The 18275-nt window shown below is 36.4% G+C and overlaps 1 protein-coding gene across 4 annotated transcripts; it reads right to left on the reverse strand.

The window, feature by feature from the left end:
• Positions 1-5274: 5274 nt before the first annotated feature.
• On the reverse strand, positions 5275-12037 carry LOC110604401 (calcineurin B-like protein 1). 4 transcript variants are annotated; one of them, XM_043952798.1, is made up of 9 exons: positions 11919-12037; positions 11164-11332; positions 10893-10975; positions 10376-10435; positions 9355-9463; positions 9181-9233; positions 6534-6614; positions 5678-5790; positions 5275-5571 (listed from the first exon to the last, which is right to left on the reverse strand). In XM_043952798.1, the coding sequence occupies exons 2-9, from the start codon at positions 11240-11242 to the stop codon at positions 5508-5510; spliced, it is 642 nt and encodes a 213-aa protein (XP_043808733.1). In that variant the 5' UTR covers positions 11243-11332; positions 11919-12037; the 3' UTR covers positions 5275-5507. The 4 variants fall into 4 exon arrangements, with proteins under 4 accessions (XP_043808733.1, XP_021598246.1, XP_021598245.1 ...); XM_021742554.2 differs by lacking the exon at positions 11919-12037 and adding an exon at positions 11729-11912; XM_021742553.2 differs by lacking the exon at positions 11919-12037 and adding an exon at positions 11725-11912.
• Positions 12038-18275: the final 6238 nt, after the last annotated feature.

Here is an 18275-nt window from a genome sequence, read left to right on the forward strand (position 1 = left end):
TAGATGTTTGGTCCCTCATTTGAGTCTACCTGTGTAGGTTCGGACCCGAGGAACCGAGGACCCCAGCAGTGAGATAGCTGCTTTCGAGTCTTGTCAGAGCTAGCCAGAGGTGAGTGTAATAACTCTCTATGTTTTCAAAGTAAATAATGAACGTTTTAGCATGATTCACGCATCATGAATGCCATGATATATATAATAGGGTGCTTGCATTAGAATTCACGAATATGTCGCATTGCACTTTATGTTGTTGATGTCGATGAATGTTGAATGATCCATTAGCCCTTATATGGTAAGACATGACAGACTATGGAAGTCCGGGTGAGCCTGCACTACGCCCCCGGCATGAATGGATATGTATGTTATGCTATGGAAGTCCAGGTGTGCCTGCACTACGCCCCTGGCATGATTAGACTGTATGGAGGGCTAAGTGGTGACAAGTTCATCCTTGATGTGAAATGTTTGTGTTGTGATGCATTCCATGATATCATATGTTTTAAATGCTATGTTTTATTATTCTGCTCACTGGGCTCTAGTAGCTCACCCCTCTCCCTTAAACCCCAGGTTTGCAGGTACAGGGTAGATCAGGAGGTCAGCAAGAGTAATAAAGTCATGGTCATATAATAGCTAGTGTGGACATGATAAATGTTGTTATGTTATGTTGAGTATAGTCATGTAAAAGTATGCTATAGAATGTCATGTAATAATGCTTATGAAGGTGTAGAGTTGTGCTTGACTATAGTATTATGTTAATCCCTTTCTAATACATGATCTTAATGTTTAATGATGATTATTGTAAACCAAACTCAATACATATTATGTCACCCCATTGGGGCAATGATGAGACTCCAAAGAGGAGTTAATGTTTATGACTATGTTTATGTATAGTTCATGCTCAGGTTGAGTTTGGTGAATGAATGAATGGAAAGAAAAGTTCAAAATTATTATGTATGTGTTGATCATGTATGGGATTAAACAGGTTTACAGGATGAATGTTAGGCTTGCTACGGGTCCCGGCGGCCTTATGCCGATCTGGATCCTAGCGCCGGTAGCGGTCCGGATTTTCGGGTCGTTACAGCTGGAGTTTGTGATGCTAATGATGTTGTTTCAAAAATTCCTCACCTTATTACTCATGCTATGAATGCAAGCTTAATGGCGGAATATATGAAAGAAGAGGTTAAGCAGGCTGTTTTTTCTATGAAGCCAGACAAGTCGTCTGGGATTGATGGATTCAATCCGGGTTTCTATCAAGCTTATTTGGTTCTTATTGGTATTGTTCTTATCCCTAAAAAAACAACGCCTAAGGCTATGACTGATCTTCAGTCCATTGCTCTTTGCAATGTGGTGTTCAAAATTATGACGAAGATGATTGTTAATCGACTTCGCGAATGGTTGCCATCTATTATTACTAATAATCAGAGTGCATTTGTGCCAGGGTGTCATATCCAAGATAACTGTATTTTAGCTTTTGAAGCTATGCATGCTTTTCACAGGAGATCTAGGGGCTTGAATTTTTCGACAGCCTTAAAAATTTACATAAGTAAGGCTTATGACAGAATGGAATGGAGTTTTGTGCAGGCTGTTTTGATTAAAATGGGGTTTCATATGAATTGGATTGCTCTTATTATGTAGTGTATCTCGACGGTACGGTATTGGATATTACAGAATGGCATAGAGTATGGCCCTATTGTTCCTACGAAGGGTCTTCAGCAGGGTGACCCTTTCTCCCCTTACCTATTCATTTTATGTGCAGATGGCCTCTCTTATCTTATTCAGCAGGCGGTTAGTGATGGTGTGCTTCATGGGAGTAAGGTCTCGTTTAAGGGCCCTATATTGACTCATTTATTCTTTGCTGATGACAACTTGATATTTTCCAGGCCCTCTATTGAGCAGGCTACCTCTCTTAAAGGGATCTTGGCTTATGATAAGTTTTTCGAAGTCTTCCATTACTTTTAGTAAGAACACTCCTCCTCAAATTCGCTCCCAAGTCTGCTCTTTATTGGGTGTTGTGGAAAAAGACTCTCTTGGCACTTATTTAGGCTTGCCTTCCCATATTGGTAGGAACCACAAAGAAGTATTTGATTTTATTAAAGATTGGATTTGGAAGAGACTGAACTCTTGGAAGAGGAAACCATTGAGTCGAACAGGTTAGGAAGTCATGATTAAAACAGTATTGCAGGCACTTTCCAATTATATTATGAGCCTTTTTTTGCTGCCAATGACTTTATGTTATGAAATTGAATGGATAATAAATGTTTTCTGGTGGGGCAAAGGAGAAAACTACCGTGAGGGTATAAGATGGATGGCTTGGGATCGGTTAGCGAAGCATAAAGGGGCTGGGGGCTTAGGGTTCAAGAGGATTCATGATTTTAATTTGGCACTTCTAGGCAAGCAGTGTTGGCGTTTTCTTACTCGACCTTCATCTATTGTGGCTCGCATCATGAAAGTACGATATTTCCCTAGTTTGTCGCTTTGGACAGCATCACTTGGTCATAATCCTAGCTATGTATGGCATTCTATTTGGGAGTCTTGGTCGCTGGTACAACAAGGCATTGTTTGGCGAGTGGGTTCGGGTAGTGATATTTTTGTATGGCACTCTCCATGGTTACTTGATCCTCACTATTCTTTTATTTCTACACCTCCTCCTGAGCCTTGTGCTATTAACTGTGTTTCTGATTTAATTGTTGCGAACCGTTGGAATTTACCTCTTATTGCCTCTATTTTTCATGAACGAGATGTTCAACAGATTCTATCAATTCCACTTGGGCGATCATGGGTGTCGGACTGCATTAGTTGAAAGCTTGAACGAGATGGAGAATTTTCTGTGAAAAGTGCTTATAAGCTGCATGTTCTTATGCTTCTCCTTCTGCATCTATCTCAGGCCTTTGGAGTAAGTTTTGAAATTGCAAGGTGCCCCTTAAAGTTCTTAATTTTTTTTGGAGGGCACTTTCGAATGTGGTGCCTTGTTATGATGTGCTTCAACGACGTCAGATGCAAGTCTATAATGTATGTCCGATTTGTCAGTATGGAAGTGAGACTATAATGCATAGTTTGATTCAATGTTCTTTTGCTCGAGAATTTTGGATGCAAACTGATATAGGATTGCAATATCTAAGTGTTAATTCATTGATGGATTGGTTCTTAGCTGTATTTATTCCAGCCTCTATTGATAAATGCAAATTAATACTCATGGTTTGTTGGACATTGTGGACTAATAGGAACTCTATTGTGTAGGAACATAAAGGATAGTCTCCCTCTCAAGTTTCCCATATGGCCTCACGGTTCCTACAAAATTGGATTGTTGCTGCTGCTGCACCAAGTTCAGACCACCTGTGTTTATGGCAACGGCCACCGGAAGGATGGATGAAGGTCAATGTGGATGCATCTACCGATCCGAGTCTGGGTTTTATAGGTTTAGGTGTTGTTGTACGTGACTCATATGGGAAGTTTATGGCGGCTAAAGTCTGACGTTATCCAAGTTTTTTCTCAGTAAAAAATGCAGAAGCTATAGGCATTGTTGAAGTTTTAAGTTGGATAAATAGTGAAGGTTGGTAGCGGGTTCTGATTGAATCGGATGCTGCAATTAATTCATATCATCCATTGGCTTGATTGTTAGTGATTGTAAATTTCTTTTAAGTGAGATTGTTAATACTAAATGTTGTTTTAACTATAGGTCTGTAAATGTGATTACCCATTTATTAACAACAGGTGTCTATTCCGAGTCAGGCTTGAAAGTTTGATATATTAATCCACCTCTTTTTATTGTGACTTCTCTAATGTAACAATAAAATCACAAATGTATCTTTCCAAAAACGAATCAAGTCCAATTTCAAATTATATGGTTAAATAGAAAAGCAATCTTAAGAGCCAACTAAGTAGGTATGTTTCACTAATTTATTATTATGGCATCAATAGAATATATATATATATTTTTTTTAAATGGACATCAATAGAATATTAACATTTGTTTTTCATGTAATTTGCTTCAATGGTTACTTTGAGCATAACCTTGCTATTAACAAGTTTTTTTTTTTGCGTTTATCACATATTAATAGCCTTGACTTTCTTCTATATTGTGCGAGTCTTATGCAGGTAAAATATGAATAACCTTATAATTTGGTAGAGAAATAGGAGTAAGAAACGTATACAATTCAAAGCCACGCAGAATTGAGCAAATAACTTGTGCAGCAAGACACCAATTTTAACGAGGATTCAACCAGTTTCTTTACAAGTGAATCAAAGTTATATTGGGGTGAAACTGTAGAGGTCTTCTTGATCGGTTTCCTTATACACTTATGCGAACGAGTTGGAGCAATAAACCATTTGTCAAGAAAGATTTCACAGAATAATCATCTCGCAGAAGTAGTAGTTAACAAAGACAAGCAAAGAAGTACACCAACAAGGACATTACTCGAAGATTGAAACTTCACAGTGATTGAAAGCAATGAAACAAATATCGGCCAGAGCTAAATTTTCAAGACCTGTGTTCTTTCTAAAAGAATGAACAACAATTACAACCATCACTAAATACATATTTTACATAAAAAGAAAATATATTTAATCATTAAATAGTACCAACATAAATCAAGCATTATGTAGTGATAAATTAATATATTTATTTATTTTACTTTTAACATATTAATACAATATAAATTTATTTAGATTAAAATTAGTTAACAGGCTATGCTTAAAACAAAACTTTAAAATCAAGCTATAATTAACAAATATTTAAAATTTTCAATTTTTTATTAAAAACTTATAGACACCAACAACAATAATTAAAATATCAATGTTTCTGCCACATTAGTCTTCACATCAGCAACTCTACTGTCAATTGACAGTGGACTAAAATTAATATACGAGTTTTAAATTAGACAAAAAAAAACCAAAATTGATAAAAAGCAATAAACTGTTAGATTTTTAGAACATTTTAGCTTCTTTTTTAATTCAAATGAAAATAAAAACAAACCCATTTCACTGATAATGTGAAAGTAAATTAAGACGAGCAATTTAAAACAAAAAAAAAAAATCAATTTTCCTCCATACATTTAATATAATCACAATGATCAAGTGTAAACTAATAAATACTAAATCAAATATGAAACCCAACCCAAGAATCATTTTTCTATCCTTCGCACACTGTGACATATAACCCTAATTTAATAAAGTTACCATCAAACGGAACGGAGAAGTCATAGTAATAATAATAATAATTAAAAAAAAAAAAAGAAAATAAAGAGAGAGAGAGAGCTGCTACCTTCTACCTCTACCTCTACCTCAGCATAAAACTATTATTATTAACAAGAAAAATGAAACAGTATCAATTATAACGATTGTGCTTTTAAGTTAAAAGACAACTCGAGCTAACCTTTACTCAGCAGTGGATCTTTCCACCTAGAGTAACACACTTGTTGACTTCTGTAAATGATAAATGATTTTAAAAAAAAAATTCAGAAGCCAGAGGTTCATAGCAACTGTTTGTAATATCCTAAGCTAATTTCCCTGCTTTTTCAGGTAGCAATTTCATCCACCTCGGAGTGGAAAACGAAACTTGGAAATGTTGTTGTGATATCCCTACATTTATTTCAGAAGCAGAGAATTACACAATTAACAAAGAAACAAATCTATAGGATCTGACAAGTTTAGTCTAGTAGGAAGTAGAAATGTTTTACAACATTACCTTAGGTAGGGTAGTGTCATGATCTTTAACAGGGATGGGTTTTTACGGACGAAGTTCTGCCATTCGGATCTGTCTATCTTGCCATCATTGTTAGAATCAGCTTCCATGAATGTCTGCCCAAAAAGATTATACACCCAATTTTTAATTTTCAAATTGTAAAAATAACTCATGCCATCAGAAAAGTCACTATACATTCCTATTCATGTGTGTATATTATAGTTGTTTTCTTCCGCTAATAAAAGATTCGAAATGACACATTCAAAGTGCGCAACTCTGACTTCAAGACACATAAGCATATGCGCTCATGATGGAATAAGTTACATGTTATAAACCTTTTTGTTTGATTGTTGATTGCTTCGACAAGATTAGACTGGGTGCATCCATGCCTCAGGTTTGCATATTTCATTTTTCTGGTCTATGAGCAAAAGTGACTGCAGAAGTTCTTCTGTTCCTAGATGCCAAAAAGTGTGCCTATGTATTGATAAACGATTAACATAAAACAGAGCTTGTAAAATTTGTTACCGAAACATGATCACATAATGCTGCTCTTAAGCTAAATTACTCTAGGTCTTAGATGACCAGGTTGAGCTAAATCGCAACACCACCGTCTCAGTGTGTTGTGGCCAATGTGTAATTGAATAATTGTCATGACTGCTTCTGTTATATATATATATATATTTTAACGAATTGAAGTAAAAAACATAGTGCACATACAACAGTCATCATTCAAATCCTTGGTTTTAGAGTAGTTAGCTGAATTAACAACAATCCCATTTCAAGCAAAATTCAGAACCTTCATAGATTTCACTAAGAACAGACGTGTAAGAAGTATTTTAATTCAGAGGCAAAAACCTACCTTATCAAGAATTATCTCTATCGTCTCATCAGCCAACTTCATTTCAGATTCACAAAGGAGCGCAATCAACATTTGCTTAACCTGCCAAAATCACATACAATGAAGATGCCTGCGGAGATTTTTTAATTAAAGAAAAATCAAATAAATGAAACAAATCTGAAAGATGTTCTGCTCCTTTTTCTTAAACTAGTATTATCTGTTTTGGACGTTTTTATACTTGTTTCCTTACTTTTAAATATAAAATAAAATTATATTATAAAAATACTTTAATGTTTATATTTTTATTATAAAGATCATAATATACATAAACCAATTTATAACAATGAAATTCATAAAAATATAAACCAAAATAGAGAAAAATAATCATACTTCCATCCCAACTCTTAGAAAAGAATAACCAAGAAAGATGTAATATTATAATTAACATATGAGATATATATATAGAATGGAGCATTTTTCTTAATATTGTGTGGCGATATATAGTCCTCTTTTCCTGTCTTGAAATATTTTTGATGGTGAGGACTATTTTTCCAAATTCATGTGTTATGATCTACTCATCCTCAATAATTCATTTTCTTTTTGCGGTATTTATATATAAAAGTGGTATAAAGATAAAAACTTTATCATCCTCTCTGATTTTAAGATGGAAAATCAGATGGGATTGATCTAATCTAATCTATAGATTACAAATATTGCGACCGATAAATCATATCATATTTTACAATTAGTTTTAAATAAAAAAATTTTACAGAATAGTAAACTTATTTATTATTATTTAATTAATCAAAATTAAGGTGATTTATAATAAATTATGTTAGATATTATTTGCTACTCCTCTTATTTTCATATATAGTATAAATTATATGTAAACTAAAAAGTAATAAAAAAACTATATGATTTATTATTGATAATAATTCAATTAAATATTTAATTAAATAAATTTTATTTTATTTCTAAATGTGATATATTATAAAATTTTACTATATTATGGCCAAATTGCTAGCCTGTACTCCTCTTAATACATCCCCCCTTCTTTTTTCATAATCATTTATTCTAGTAGCCTCTTGTACAAGAAAACAACACCCCAACTAGTGTGGGGGCTGGGGGGGGGGGGGGGGGGTGCAAATAATGCATACGCTTACAATCTGACTGTTTTCATTACAGATTTAGGCACAAAATGAAGTTAGGACTTGGGAGTATAGATATGAATAAGAGATGAAAAATCAATGGGAAAACCCATTATGATCTAGACACAATGAAATCCAATTAATTGAAAAGCATGGCGTAGTTTAGTAGGCAACCGCCATTTTTCGTTTAGAAATGCATATGTAGAAATGGGGAGAGGGATATTATCAACAACCAGATCTGCCATTTTCTATCTTCTGCCTGGTAAGAAATCTACTCATGAACAAACCCAAGCCAATCCACTCCACACTTATACCCGAATTAAGCTCACAGATCACAAAGACAAGGGTAAAGGGAGGCAGCAACACCACAAATGGGTCCAATTCTCTAATTCAGTCATTTAACTTTATTACAACAACCAAAAAAAGAGATGCATGGTACAAAGTAACCCAACAAATTCTCATCAAAAACAGGTACTTTCAAGAAAAGTTTGTTGTGAGTTGTATGGGACCAGAGTTTCACTATATAGATGGAGAAACTGTGGGAAAGCCAACAAAAGGACATAACACCAACTGAATGTTGGTAGGGAATCCAGCAAAAACCAATCATTTTGTCTTGTCATATGCCTGAACCCACCTCCAAATGCTAGTTGTATTTACAGAAACCAATTGCTTTTCCTTTCATTCTTTTTTAGTTGTATATTAAGAATGACTCCAACAAAAGTTGGCAGAGAAACTTATATTTTACAGCTTGAGAAATTCCAACTGGAATGCAAATATGGAGGAAAAAAGAAAACAACAACACTGGGTACAATCTACAAGTTCCTTTGCAACACCACTGTCACTTAGGGTTCTTGACTATAACCAAAAGCTTAATGCACAAACTAAGTTTATTCACTTACCTACAGATGCAGGGCTAGGAATTTGAGCAATTGGGGTCAAAAAATTTTATTCTGTTCAATTCAAAGTAACAGTATATACAATGATAATTATCCATAGAGAAAAAACATAATAATGTATGTTAATTTTCAATATTTGATAATTATCTACTAAAAAATCATTAAATAATAAAATTCCCACTATAATTTTAAATTTACAATACCAAAAAAAATTAATTTATAATAATTTCTACTAAATTGTTATTATATATTAAAAATTTAAATACATTGTTATTTTCTTCTCAATTAATGATTTATTATTGCACAAATTTTTTTTTCATTTTTTGCTTTCAGCTGGCAAAAGTATATATATATATATATATATATTCACATATATGGAAAACACGCATCTGTTGATAAGGATTTATAATAATTCTATACATATATGATAAATTTTAAAAAAAAAATGAGGGGGGTCAATCTGTAGATGCAGTTTTATCTTTGTGCGGCAATGTGTATGAGATTTTTTTTAAGGAAGATTGAGTGCAGTAAATTGACCCCCACTCCCCAATAAGTAGCTCCACCCAAGCCTAGCTATAAGCATTTGGATTATCATAAAGCCAAATAAAATGATTCTCATCTTACCTCTTGGCGCTCAATGAATCCCGTATTCTCCAAATCATAAAGCCTAAATGAAACTGCAAGGCAATTTCATACACAGAGGTGAGTTAAAGTAGAACTGCAAAATAAGATGACAGATAACAACTGTAATCCCATTTATGCAATTGCAGGTCACCATAAAATGACTATTCAACTTACAGTCTATCTTTTCTTCTTGTGGGGCATTGGGATGGAATACATTGAGAACTCTAACAAAGTCACCAAAATCAATGACTCCTTTTTGCTTAACATCAAAGAGGTCAAAGATCTGCATGAAAAACAATTCAAATTCTCAAAATAATACAGCTGAATGAAAAGGAAATAAGAACAATATTTATATTGTTGGTCATTAAGCACATAACAATTTTACAAGACATTTTACAAGACATTTCAACTTTTGACCACTCAATAGCCAACCATGTTATTTTATAATAGTTTATTAAAGAGAAAAGGGATCTTTGAAGTTGGAACTTAATCACAGTGCACAGTCACACAGGCACGTGCCTAAATGATATCAAGTGCAAAAAAAATATAATAACAAAACAGCAATAACAATCATATTATCTTCAAAGCATCAATCTAAACTTCCATCTAACCACTAGGAAAATACACAAAATGAATGTAGTCTTCACCACTAACATCAATTTTGTTTTCCTCTCTTTAGACAGCATGTTGAGAAGTTATTGGAAAAATAAAAACCAATCAGAAACAAACCCAGTAACCATTCCAGTACTGTAGCTAAAGAAAACACAAAAACAAAGGGGCCAAGGTGGCAGGGGAAGAGGGGAAGAGAATGAGAGGACGGATAGAAAAGTGAGGAGCAGGATTAAGCGGGTGTTGATGTTAAAAATAGAACGATGAATGGTCAATATTCTGTGTGTTGGTCTGGAAAGATTCTGGTAACAGCTTCCACTATTTCCAAGCTCATCAAGACAGGATTGTGGTTGATTGGCAAGTTCTGAATCTGGGCTAGTGACTTTTGCCTATAGAGGTGCTAGCAAGAAGTGGAATTAGGAACGCATGCTGGGCTTTCAGCCTGCTAAAGGGCTTCGGCCTTCAGTCAGAAGCTCCAAGGTCAGTACAAACACATGAAATTGAGCAGGTTATGACAAAATTAGTCCTCTTTCCCTCATACTATTTATCTTTTATTACAAAGAAAATCAAGAGGTAGGAGTAATACTCTATTAGCAAAGAGACTCTCTTTCTTTCTGTTCTTGAAAAGAGCCAGCTGAAACTCCTCCTGCATGCATAAGAAGAACTCTGTAACAATACATTTTCAACTGAATTTTTCATTTTTACTAGAGAACTTTATAATGACATATGAATATATACTAGGCATTCTAATCATTAAAGAATATAAGTATCAAATTCCTTATCATAAACACATAACTTGAAAATATCTTGATTGAATTAAAAATATTTTACATAAAAAAAAAAAGTACACTGCCAGGAATTATATCAACATCAATATTGTGAGGGTGTTGCTCAGCATCATCGAATCATAGAGTAAGCTACAACTCTTGCTGACGTATGGCCTTTTGCAAGAAGAAACACGATTAGGAGACCACACAAGGAATCCTTTACCTTTTTAAATGGCAATATGAAAACCATTGCAATGGATAACAAAAATAAAAGCAAAACATTATGCCATACAAGAAAGAAAACATATCTGAGCTAGGACTGTTGTTGCGAGATACCTTATTTATTAACCCATCGTCAACAACAGAACTGCTAATGCTCTTGAATAGCTCAAACAGTGCTTCAACTTCACTTACGCTAACTGAGGAACAAAAAAGAAAGAGTTGCACAACCACTCAGTGTGACTACCCATTTCAGCACACAAAAGCACACATACAAATACATGCGAGATCAAGGAACAACAAAGAAAATTATAGAACTGGGGATAAAAAACAGAACTTAAGAAATCCAAATGCTCAATTTTCAATGAAACAGTGATGAACAACTTACAAGCTGTTTGTGAAGCAAGAACAACAGGGTCCTCATGACCAGGAAACTGTCTTGCTACTTTAGAACTAAAGCAGCCCATTTACTGATGATGAAGGAAGAGAGAAAAAGGCCAATACTAGACTTGATGCCTAGCCTTCAAACTACCGTTCATCACTAAAATCATCTTAACCTAGCAGATTGCAAAAACCCAATTACTATTACCAATGCCAACAAAGAAAAAAAAAAGATCCGGATATAATTGGAAGGAAAAAAATGACAATTAAATATCAAGCAAATAAAGGGGGAAAAAACAAAATTTAATGTTACTTCTATTATCCGTAAAAAGCTCTTCCATTTTCTTTCAATTACTCAGAAACATATCGGAAAAGATTTAAAAACAAACAACAAATCAAAGAAATCCACCACAAACCAGCTAGTCAATTAAAAGAAAGCATTAAAAATAATAATAAAAAAAGGATCAATAGAGATGGAAAGAAATTCGAAAAAGAAAAAAATAAAAATGCAAAAAAAAAACTACTTGAAACATAAAATAGGAAAAGAAATCAAAACAAAGAGACACACCAACCAAAATCTGGGGCAGAAAATGCCGCGAATGTTTAATGGAAGAGGAAAATTGACAAGAAATATTTTCCTTCCTCTACACCTTTTCCGAGAAAACCAGAGAGAGTTCACCAAACGAACAACATAAAGACACGGGACAGCAAAATAGAGTCCTGAAGAAAGGAAGGGGAAAGAGAGAGAGAGAGGAGTTATGCCTGTTGGTGAACACTCCAGGGTTGCTATATAATGACTGATCGAACGGCTAATAATTTCTTTTATTGTCTTCTGATCTGTTTGATCCTGAACTCTACGAGAAATTTTCTCGCACAGTTTATTTTTTTTAACCTTTTTTTTTTTCAACTATGAAGGTTTATAAAAATTAAAAAGTAAAAGGAGAGCGGCGAATTAAGAAACGGCTCCGACGCCGGCGCAAAACGAATTATCAAAAGCTCTGGCACGTGGGGTGGGGTGGGGTGGGGTACGTTGAGATTTTTTTTTCTTTTTTTCCTTTGTTTTTGGGTCAAAGTGAACGCAGAGATTTTAGGGAACGGAAATTTAAAAGAAGCGGAATCTTTACACCGACTTTAGAATATTCTAATTTCAATAATGTTTTGTCTTTGCTATAAGAAAAATACTAAGGATGGTCGCTTTTATAATTGCTCTCCGATTGAAAAATATTTATTATATATATTTTAATTAATTATTAATTATTAAAATTTTTAAGATAAAAATTATTTAATTTTTAAATTATTAAAAAATTTATTAATTGATCCTATCATTTTTAAAACTAACTATTATTCTTAAATACTGCAATTGAATTATTCTATTGAAAATTCTCCGTTAATCAAAATGATTTTTTAACGGTACAAAAGGAAAAAAAATTATCTCCATAATATCCTTTAATTTTTCCTGTATTTTATTCACTTTCCTTCCTTCCTCAAATACCGAAAACACCAGTTCTCTTTCCCATGATCTCATCTTAAATTTTCTTCAATCCTTTTTACATCTCAAGCCTATTTTCATGAAATTAATTTCTAACCTTGTCCATAAATCATATGGTTATTGATAACAAACAAGCCTTAAACACCCCGATTCAGGCTGGACCCAACAGTTAGGCCTGCCTCATGTATAAGCTCAAAACTCGCTTTGACGAGTCATACCGGACTCAAGTCTATGCGCGGGAGGCCTGACCCTACTTATTCCCCTGACCCTATGAGACAACAAACTCCATGACACCCGGGATCGTGTGCACATGGTGTCGAATGGAATTACATGGCCGCCTGATGATGGAAAAGGACACAGTACGTCCGTACGGTCAGTGTGACTGTGGCAGGAGAGTACAAACGCAGGACAACAGTTACGCGTTACTATAGGACAAAAGGGAAAAGGAACAAAGGAAGCAAGAGGGAGACACACCAAACTAAACTTGCCAAAATATACCTTGAGCCTATCTCTTACTGGATCTCAGGATATCAATTGGCACCATTTGTGGGAACAAAGTAGATCTTTTCATCATCTGAGTTCTCATCCTCATTTTACCTACTAAGATCCACATGGCCAACCGCGGCGAGAACCATACTGGAAACTCCCCAAACAACCTGAGTTCAACTTAGGAATGATCACAGTTCTCATTTTCTAATCCAACTGTCCCATTAAACCAACACCCCATATTGTTAGCCCTTCACTGAGCTCGGCGGAACCACGTCTCGAACTACCTTATTTGACCAAGAGTTGCAAAGTATGGCTCTCTAGTTATAGAACACTACCTAATGGCTAGGCTAGATGTTGCAATAGAGAGGGCTCAACAACTTATTAAGCGTACCACCTGTCGTTGAGGGGTTTAATGTCAATGTGTAACGATCCGAAATCGGACCTCTACCGGCGCTAGGATCCAGATCGACTTAAGGTCGCCGGGACCCGTAGCAAGCCTAACATATAATCTGTCATACCTGATAAATCCCATACATGATCAAACATTTTCATAAAAATTTTAAACTTTTCATCTACCAAGTTTGACCTGAGCATGCACTAGACTGAATACATAAAACTCCCATACTAGAGCCCTCAACAAATGCTCTAGTTGGGTCAACATTACAATAATCAAGCTTGGTTTACATATCTCGACATTTAAAACATTTCATAATGATCATGAACAAAAGCGATTAACCAAACATTCTAGGGTCAAGCACAATACTAATCCTCAATACAAAACTGTACAATATCTTACATTATATTACATTACATTATCTTTCATGTCCACAACTAACTATTACATACATAAAACTTTTACTCTTGCTGACTTTCTGGTCTATCCCGAACCTGCAAACCTGGGGTTTAAGGGAAAGGGGTGAGCTACTAGAGTCCAGTGAGCATAATAGTAAAACAATATATTAAAGTCTAAGCTTTCATGAAATGCATCACATCACAAACAAATCATATCAAGGATGGACTTGTCACCAATAGTCCTCTACACATTCCAATGGTGCCAGGGGCGTAGAATGGGTCTCGCTGGTCTTTCTCTTAACATAACATAACATAACATTCCAATGTGTCAAGGGCGTAGAATGGGCCTCACTGGTCTTTCTCTTACTCTGTGCCAGGGGCGTAGAATGGGCCTCACTGGACTTCCATACCGTATCATCGTCATCATATCATATCGAGGGCTAATGGGTCATCCAACATCCATCCACATCAACATCATAGTATGCAATGCAACATATTCGTGAATTCTAATGCAAACAACCTAGTATATATCATGGCATTCATGATGCATGAACATACTCAAAATTTATTTACTTTGAAACATAAAGATCCATTCTACTCACCTCAGGTTGACTCTGAAAAGACTCTGAAGCAGCTATCTCACTGCTGGGGTCCTCGATTCCTCGAGTCCGAACCTACACAGGTGGACTCAAATGAGGGACCAAACATACTCTAATATAACTCTAAACATCTCCCTAAAAAACCCCTAAAACATCATAAAACATTCATAGAAAACATGCAAAGGAAGGCTGAACAAGGCACTTTTGGGGGCAGGTTCAGCGGCTGAAAGTCCCTCCAAAGTCGAAAGTCAAGCACTTTCAGGGGCAGGGTTCGGCGGCCGAAAGTCTGTCCAGAGCCGAAAGTCACCAACCTTCGGCGGCAGGTTCGGCGGCCGAAACTCTCCTCCAGAGCCGAAAGTCCAAACTTTAGGGGGCTAGTTTAGGCAGCCAAACCACCTTCACAGGCAGGTTTGGCGGCCGAACATGGCTTCGGCAGCCGAACCTGAGTTCTTCCAGAATGGGAGAACTCAAGCCTCTCATGCACATTCAACCAACCAAACCTCTAAACTCAAACCAAACCACTCAAAATCATGCATATACACATCCTCAAGCATTTAGGGGCTTAAAACTAACCTATACCCCAATAACATCACATTTAACATACAATAAACATACATTTCATCATTTAACTCACATAAACCCTAACATTTATAACTATTCAAATCATGCATCAAAACCCCTTAACCCTTCTTAAAACTTACTTAAAAACATAAAAGAAGATAGGATCTCCACTTACCTCTTGAAGATCGAGAGGAGGGTGATCCAAACTTGGAGATTTGGAGAAATCGAGCTCCGGGGGTCTCCAAGCTTCAAAACCTTGATTGTAATACCCGGCTAGACCCTGGCATCGAAATTTTTATTTTCCGGCGGAATCTCGGATATCGGAACCCTCTAGAAGGGTAAAATCATGTTTTTCTAAAATATTTTCATGTGTTTTAAGGTTTTAAGTAAGAAAGGAACTGAGTTTTTGAGGAACTGAGTTTTTGAAAGAAAAGCACCAATGAAGGAAAGCCAGGTTCGGCCGCCGAACCTCATGTTCGGCCGCCGAACATGGTGCAGTTTAGGGAGCACATTTGGCCCCCGAAGGTGGTCTGGCCAGCCACCTATAAAAGGCCTCATGTCCGAAAATGGGCGAGTTTTCTTCCCTATTTTCGGGCAAAGGTGAGTCCATGCCCTTCCATGGTTAGTTTTGATGTCTTCCTTCAAATCATTCATTTTTTGATGAGTTTTAATTTGGTTTTGAAGATTTTGAGCAAAGAACGAAGTTTTGAAGCTTGGAGACCCCGGAGCTCGATTTCTCCCATCTCCGAGTTTGGATCGCCTCTCCTCTCGATTTTCAAGAGGTAAGAGTATATCCTACCCTTCTTTTATGTTTTTGGTAAGTTTTGAGGGGTTTTTAGGGTGTTGGATGCATGATTAGGTTAGTTGTAAAATGTTAGGGTTTATGTGAGTTTAATGATAAAATGCATGTTTATTGTGTTGCTATGTGATGTTTGTTGGGGTATAGGATAGTTTGAGACCCCTATATGCTTGTGTACATGTTTATGCATATTTGGGAGTGTTGTGCTTGAGTTTGGAAGGTTTGGGAGGCAAATTGTGCATGAGAGGCTTGAGTTCTCCCATTTTGGAAGAACTCAGGTTTGGCTGCCGAAGCCATGTTCGGCCGCCGAACCTGCTTGTGGAGGTGGTTTGGCCGCCTAAACTTGCCCCCGAAAGTTTGGACTTTCGGCTCTGGAGGGGAGTTTCGGCCGCCGAACCTGCCGCCGAAGGTGGGTGACTTTCGGCTTTGGACAGACTTTCGGCCGCCGAACTCTGCTCCCGAAAGTTCCTGACTTTCGGCTCTGGAGGGACTTTCGGCCGCCGAACCTGCCGCTGAAAGTGCCCTGTCCAGCCTTCCTTTGCATGTTTTCTATGATTGTTTTAAGATGTTTTAGGGGGGTTTTTGGGGAGATGTTTAGAGTCATGTTAGTGTATGTTTGGTCCCTCATTTGAGTCCACCTGTGTAGGTTCGGACCCGAGGAACCGAGGACCCCAGCAGTGAAATAGCTGCTTCAGAGTCTTTTCAGAGTCAACCTGAGGTGAGTAGAATGGACCTTTATGTTTTAAAGTAAATAAATTTTTAGCATGATCCATGCATCATGAATGCCATGATATGTATTAGGTTGTTTTGCATTAGAATTCACGAATATGATGCATTGCATTAATTGTTATTGATGTGGATGGATATTGGATGACCCATTAGCCCTCAGTATGTAAGAAAGTCTAGGGCTGCCCATGCCACGTGTCCTGGCAATTTGTTATGATAAAGAGGTAAGAGGGGGTTATTGGTGACAAATCCATCCGTGATGTGAATTGTCTGTGATGTGACGCATTTCATGATGGCATATCTATATAAACTGTTTTATATGTTCTACTCACTGGGCTCTAGTAGCTCACCCCTTTCCCTTAACCCCCAGGTTCCAGGTTTGCAGGTTCGGGATAGACCAGGAGATCAGCAAGAGTAAAGGCATAGTGTATGTAATAGTTAGTTGTGGACATGAAAGATAATGTAATGTAATGTAAGATATTGTATAGAATTATATTGAGGATTAATATTGTGCTTGACCCTAGAGTTTATGGTTAATCCCTTTTGATACATGATCTTTATGTAATGTTTTTCTAATGTGATGTAAACCAAGCTTGATGTAGGTAATGTTGACCCAACTAGAGCATTTGATGAGAGCTCTAGTGTTGAGTTTTTATGTATTCAATTTCAGTGCATGCAGGTCAAGCTTGGTAGATGAAAAAAAAAGTTTAAAGTTTTTATGTAAATGTATGATCATGTATGGGATTTATCAGGTATGATAGGTTGTATGTTAGGCTTGCTACGGGTCTCGGCGAACTTAAGTCGATCTGGATCCTAGCGCCGGTAGCGGTCTGATTTCGGGTCGTTACATTGATCTTTAGCTCAAGATCTTCAAAACCAAATTAAAACTTGTTAAAACTTGAAAAGATTGAAGGAAAAACTCAAAATCAACCAAAGAAGGGCGAAATCTCACCTTTGCCCGAAAATAGAGAGAGAAAACTCGCCCATTTTCGGACAAGTGACCTTTTATAGGTGGCTGGCCAGACCACCTTCGGGGGCCAAAAGAGCTTCCGTAAGTCACCAACGTTCGGCGGCCGAACCTGGCTTTTCCAACCTTGGTCTTTTCTTTCAAAACTCAATTTCTTTCTTACTTAAAACCTTAAAACACATGAAAACATTTTTGAAAAACATGATTTTACCCTTCTAGAGGGTTTCGACATCCGAGATTCCGCCGGAAAGCAGGAATTCCGATGCCGAGGTCTAGCCGGGTATTACATTCTCCCCCCTTAAGAACATTCGTCCCCAAATGTCCACCAAACTAGCATAACATGGCATAACACACATAAAAACAACAAAGAAGCACATAAAACAACTCTCACCTTAAAAGAGATAAGGGTATTGCTGGAGCATGGACTCCCATGTCTCCCAGGTACATTCTTCTACATTATGGTGATTCCAAAGGACTTTCACTATCGGGATTTCCTTGTTCCTCAACTTTCTGATCTGCATGTCTAGAATCTGCACTGGCTGTTCAACATAGGTGAGATCTCCTAGAATCTCCACATCAGGCTCACTAAGAACCTTGCCCGGATCTGACACAAACTTTCGTAATATGGAAACATGGAAAACAGGATGGATTCTCTCCATTGAAGTAGGTAGATTCAGCTTGTACGATACATTTCCAA

The sequence above is a fragment of the Manihot esculenta genome, chromosome 17 (genome assembly GCF_001659605.2).
Source record: "Manihot esculenta cultivar AM560-2 chromosome 17, M.esculenta_v8, whole genome shotgun sequence".
Lineage (NCBI taxonomy): Eukaryota > Viridiplantae > Streptophyta > Magnoliopsida > Malpighiales > Euphorbiaceae > Manihot > Manihot esculenta.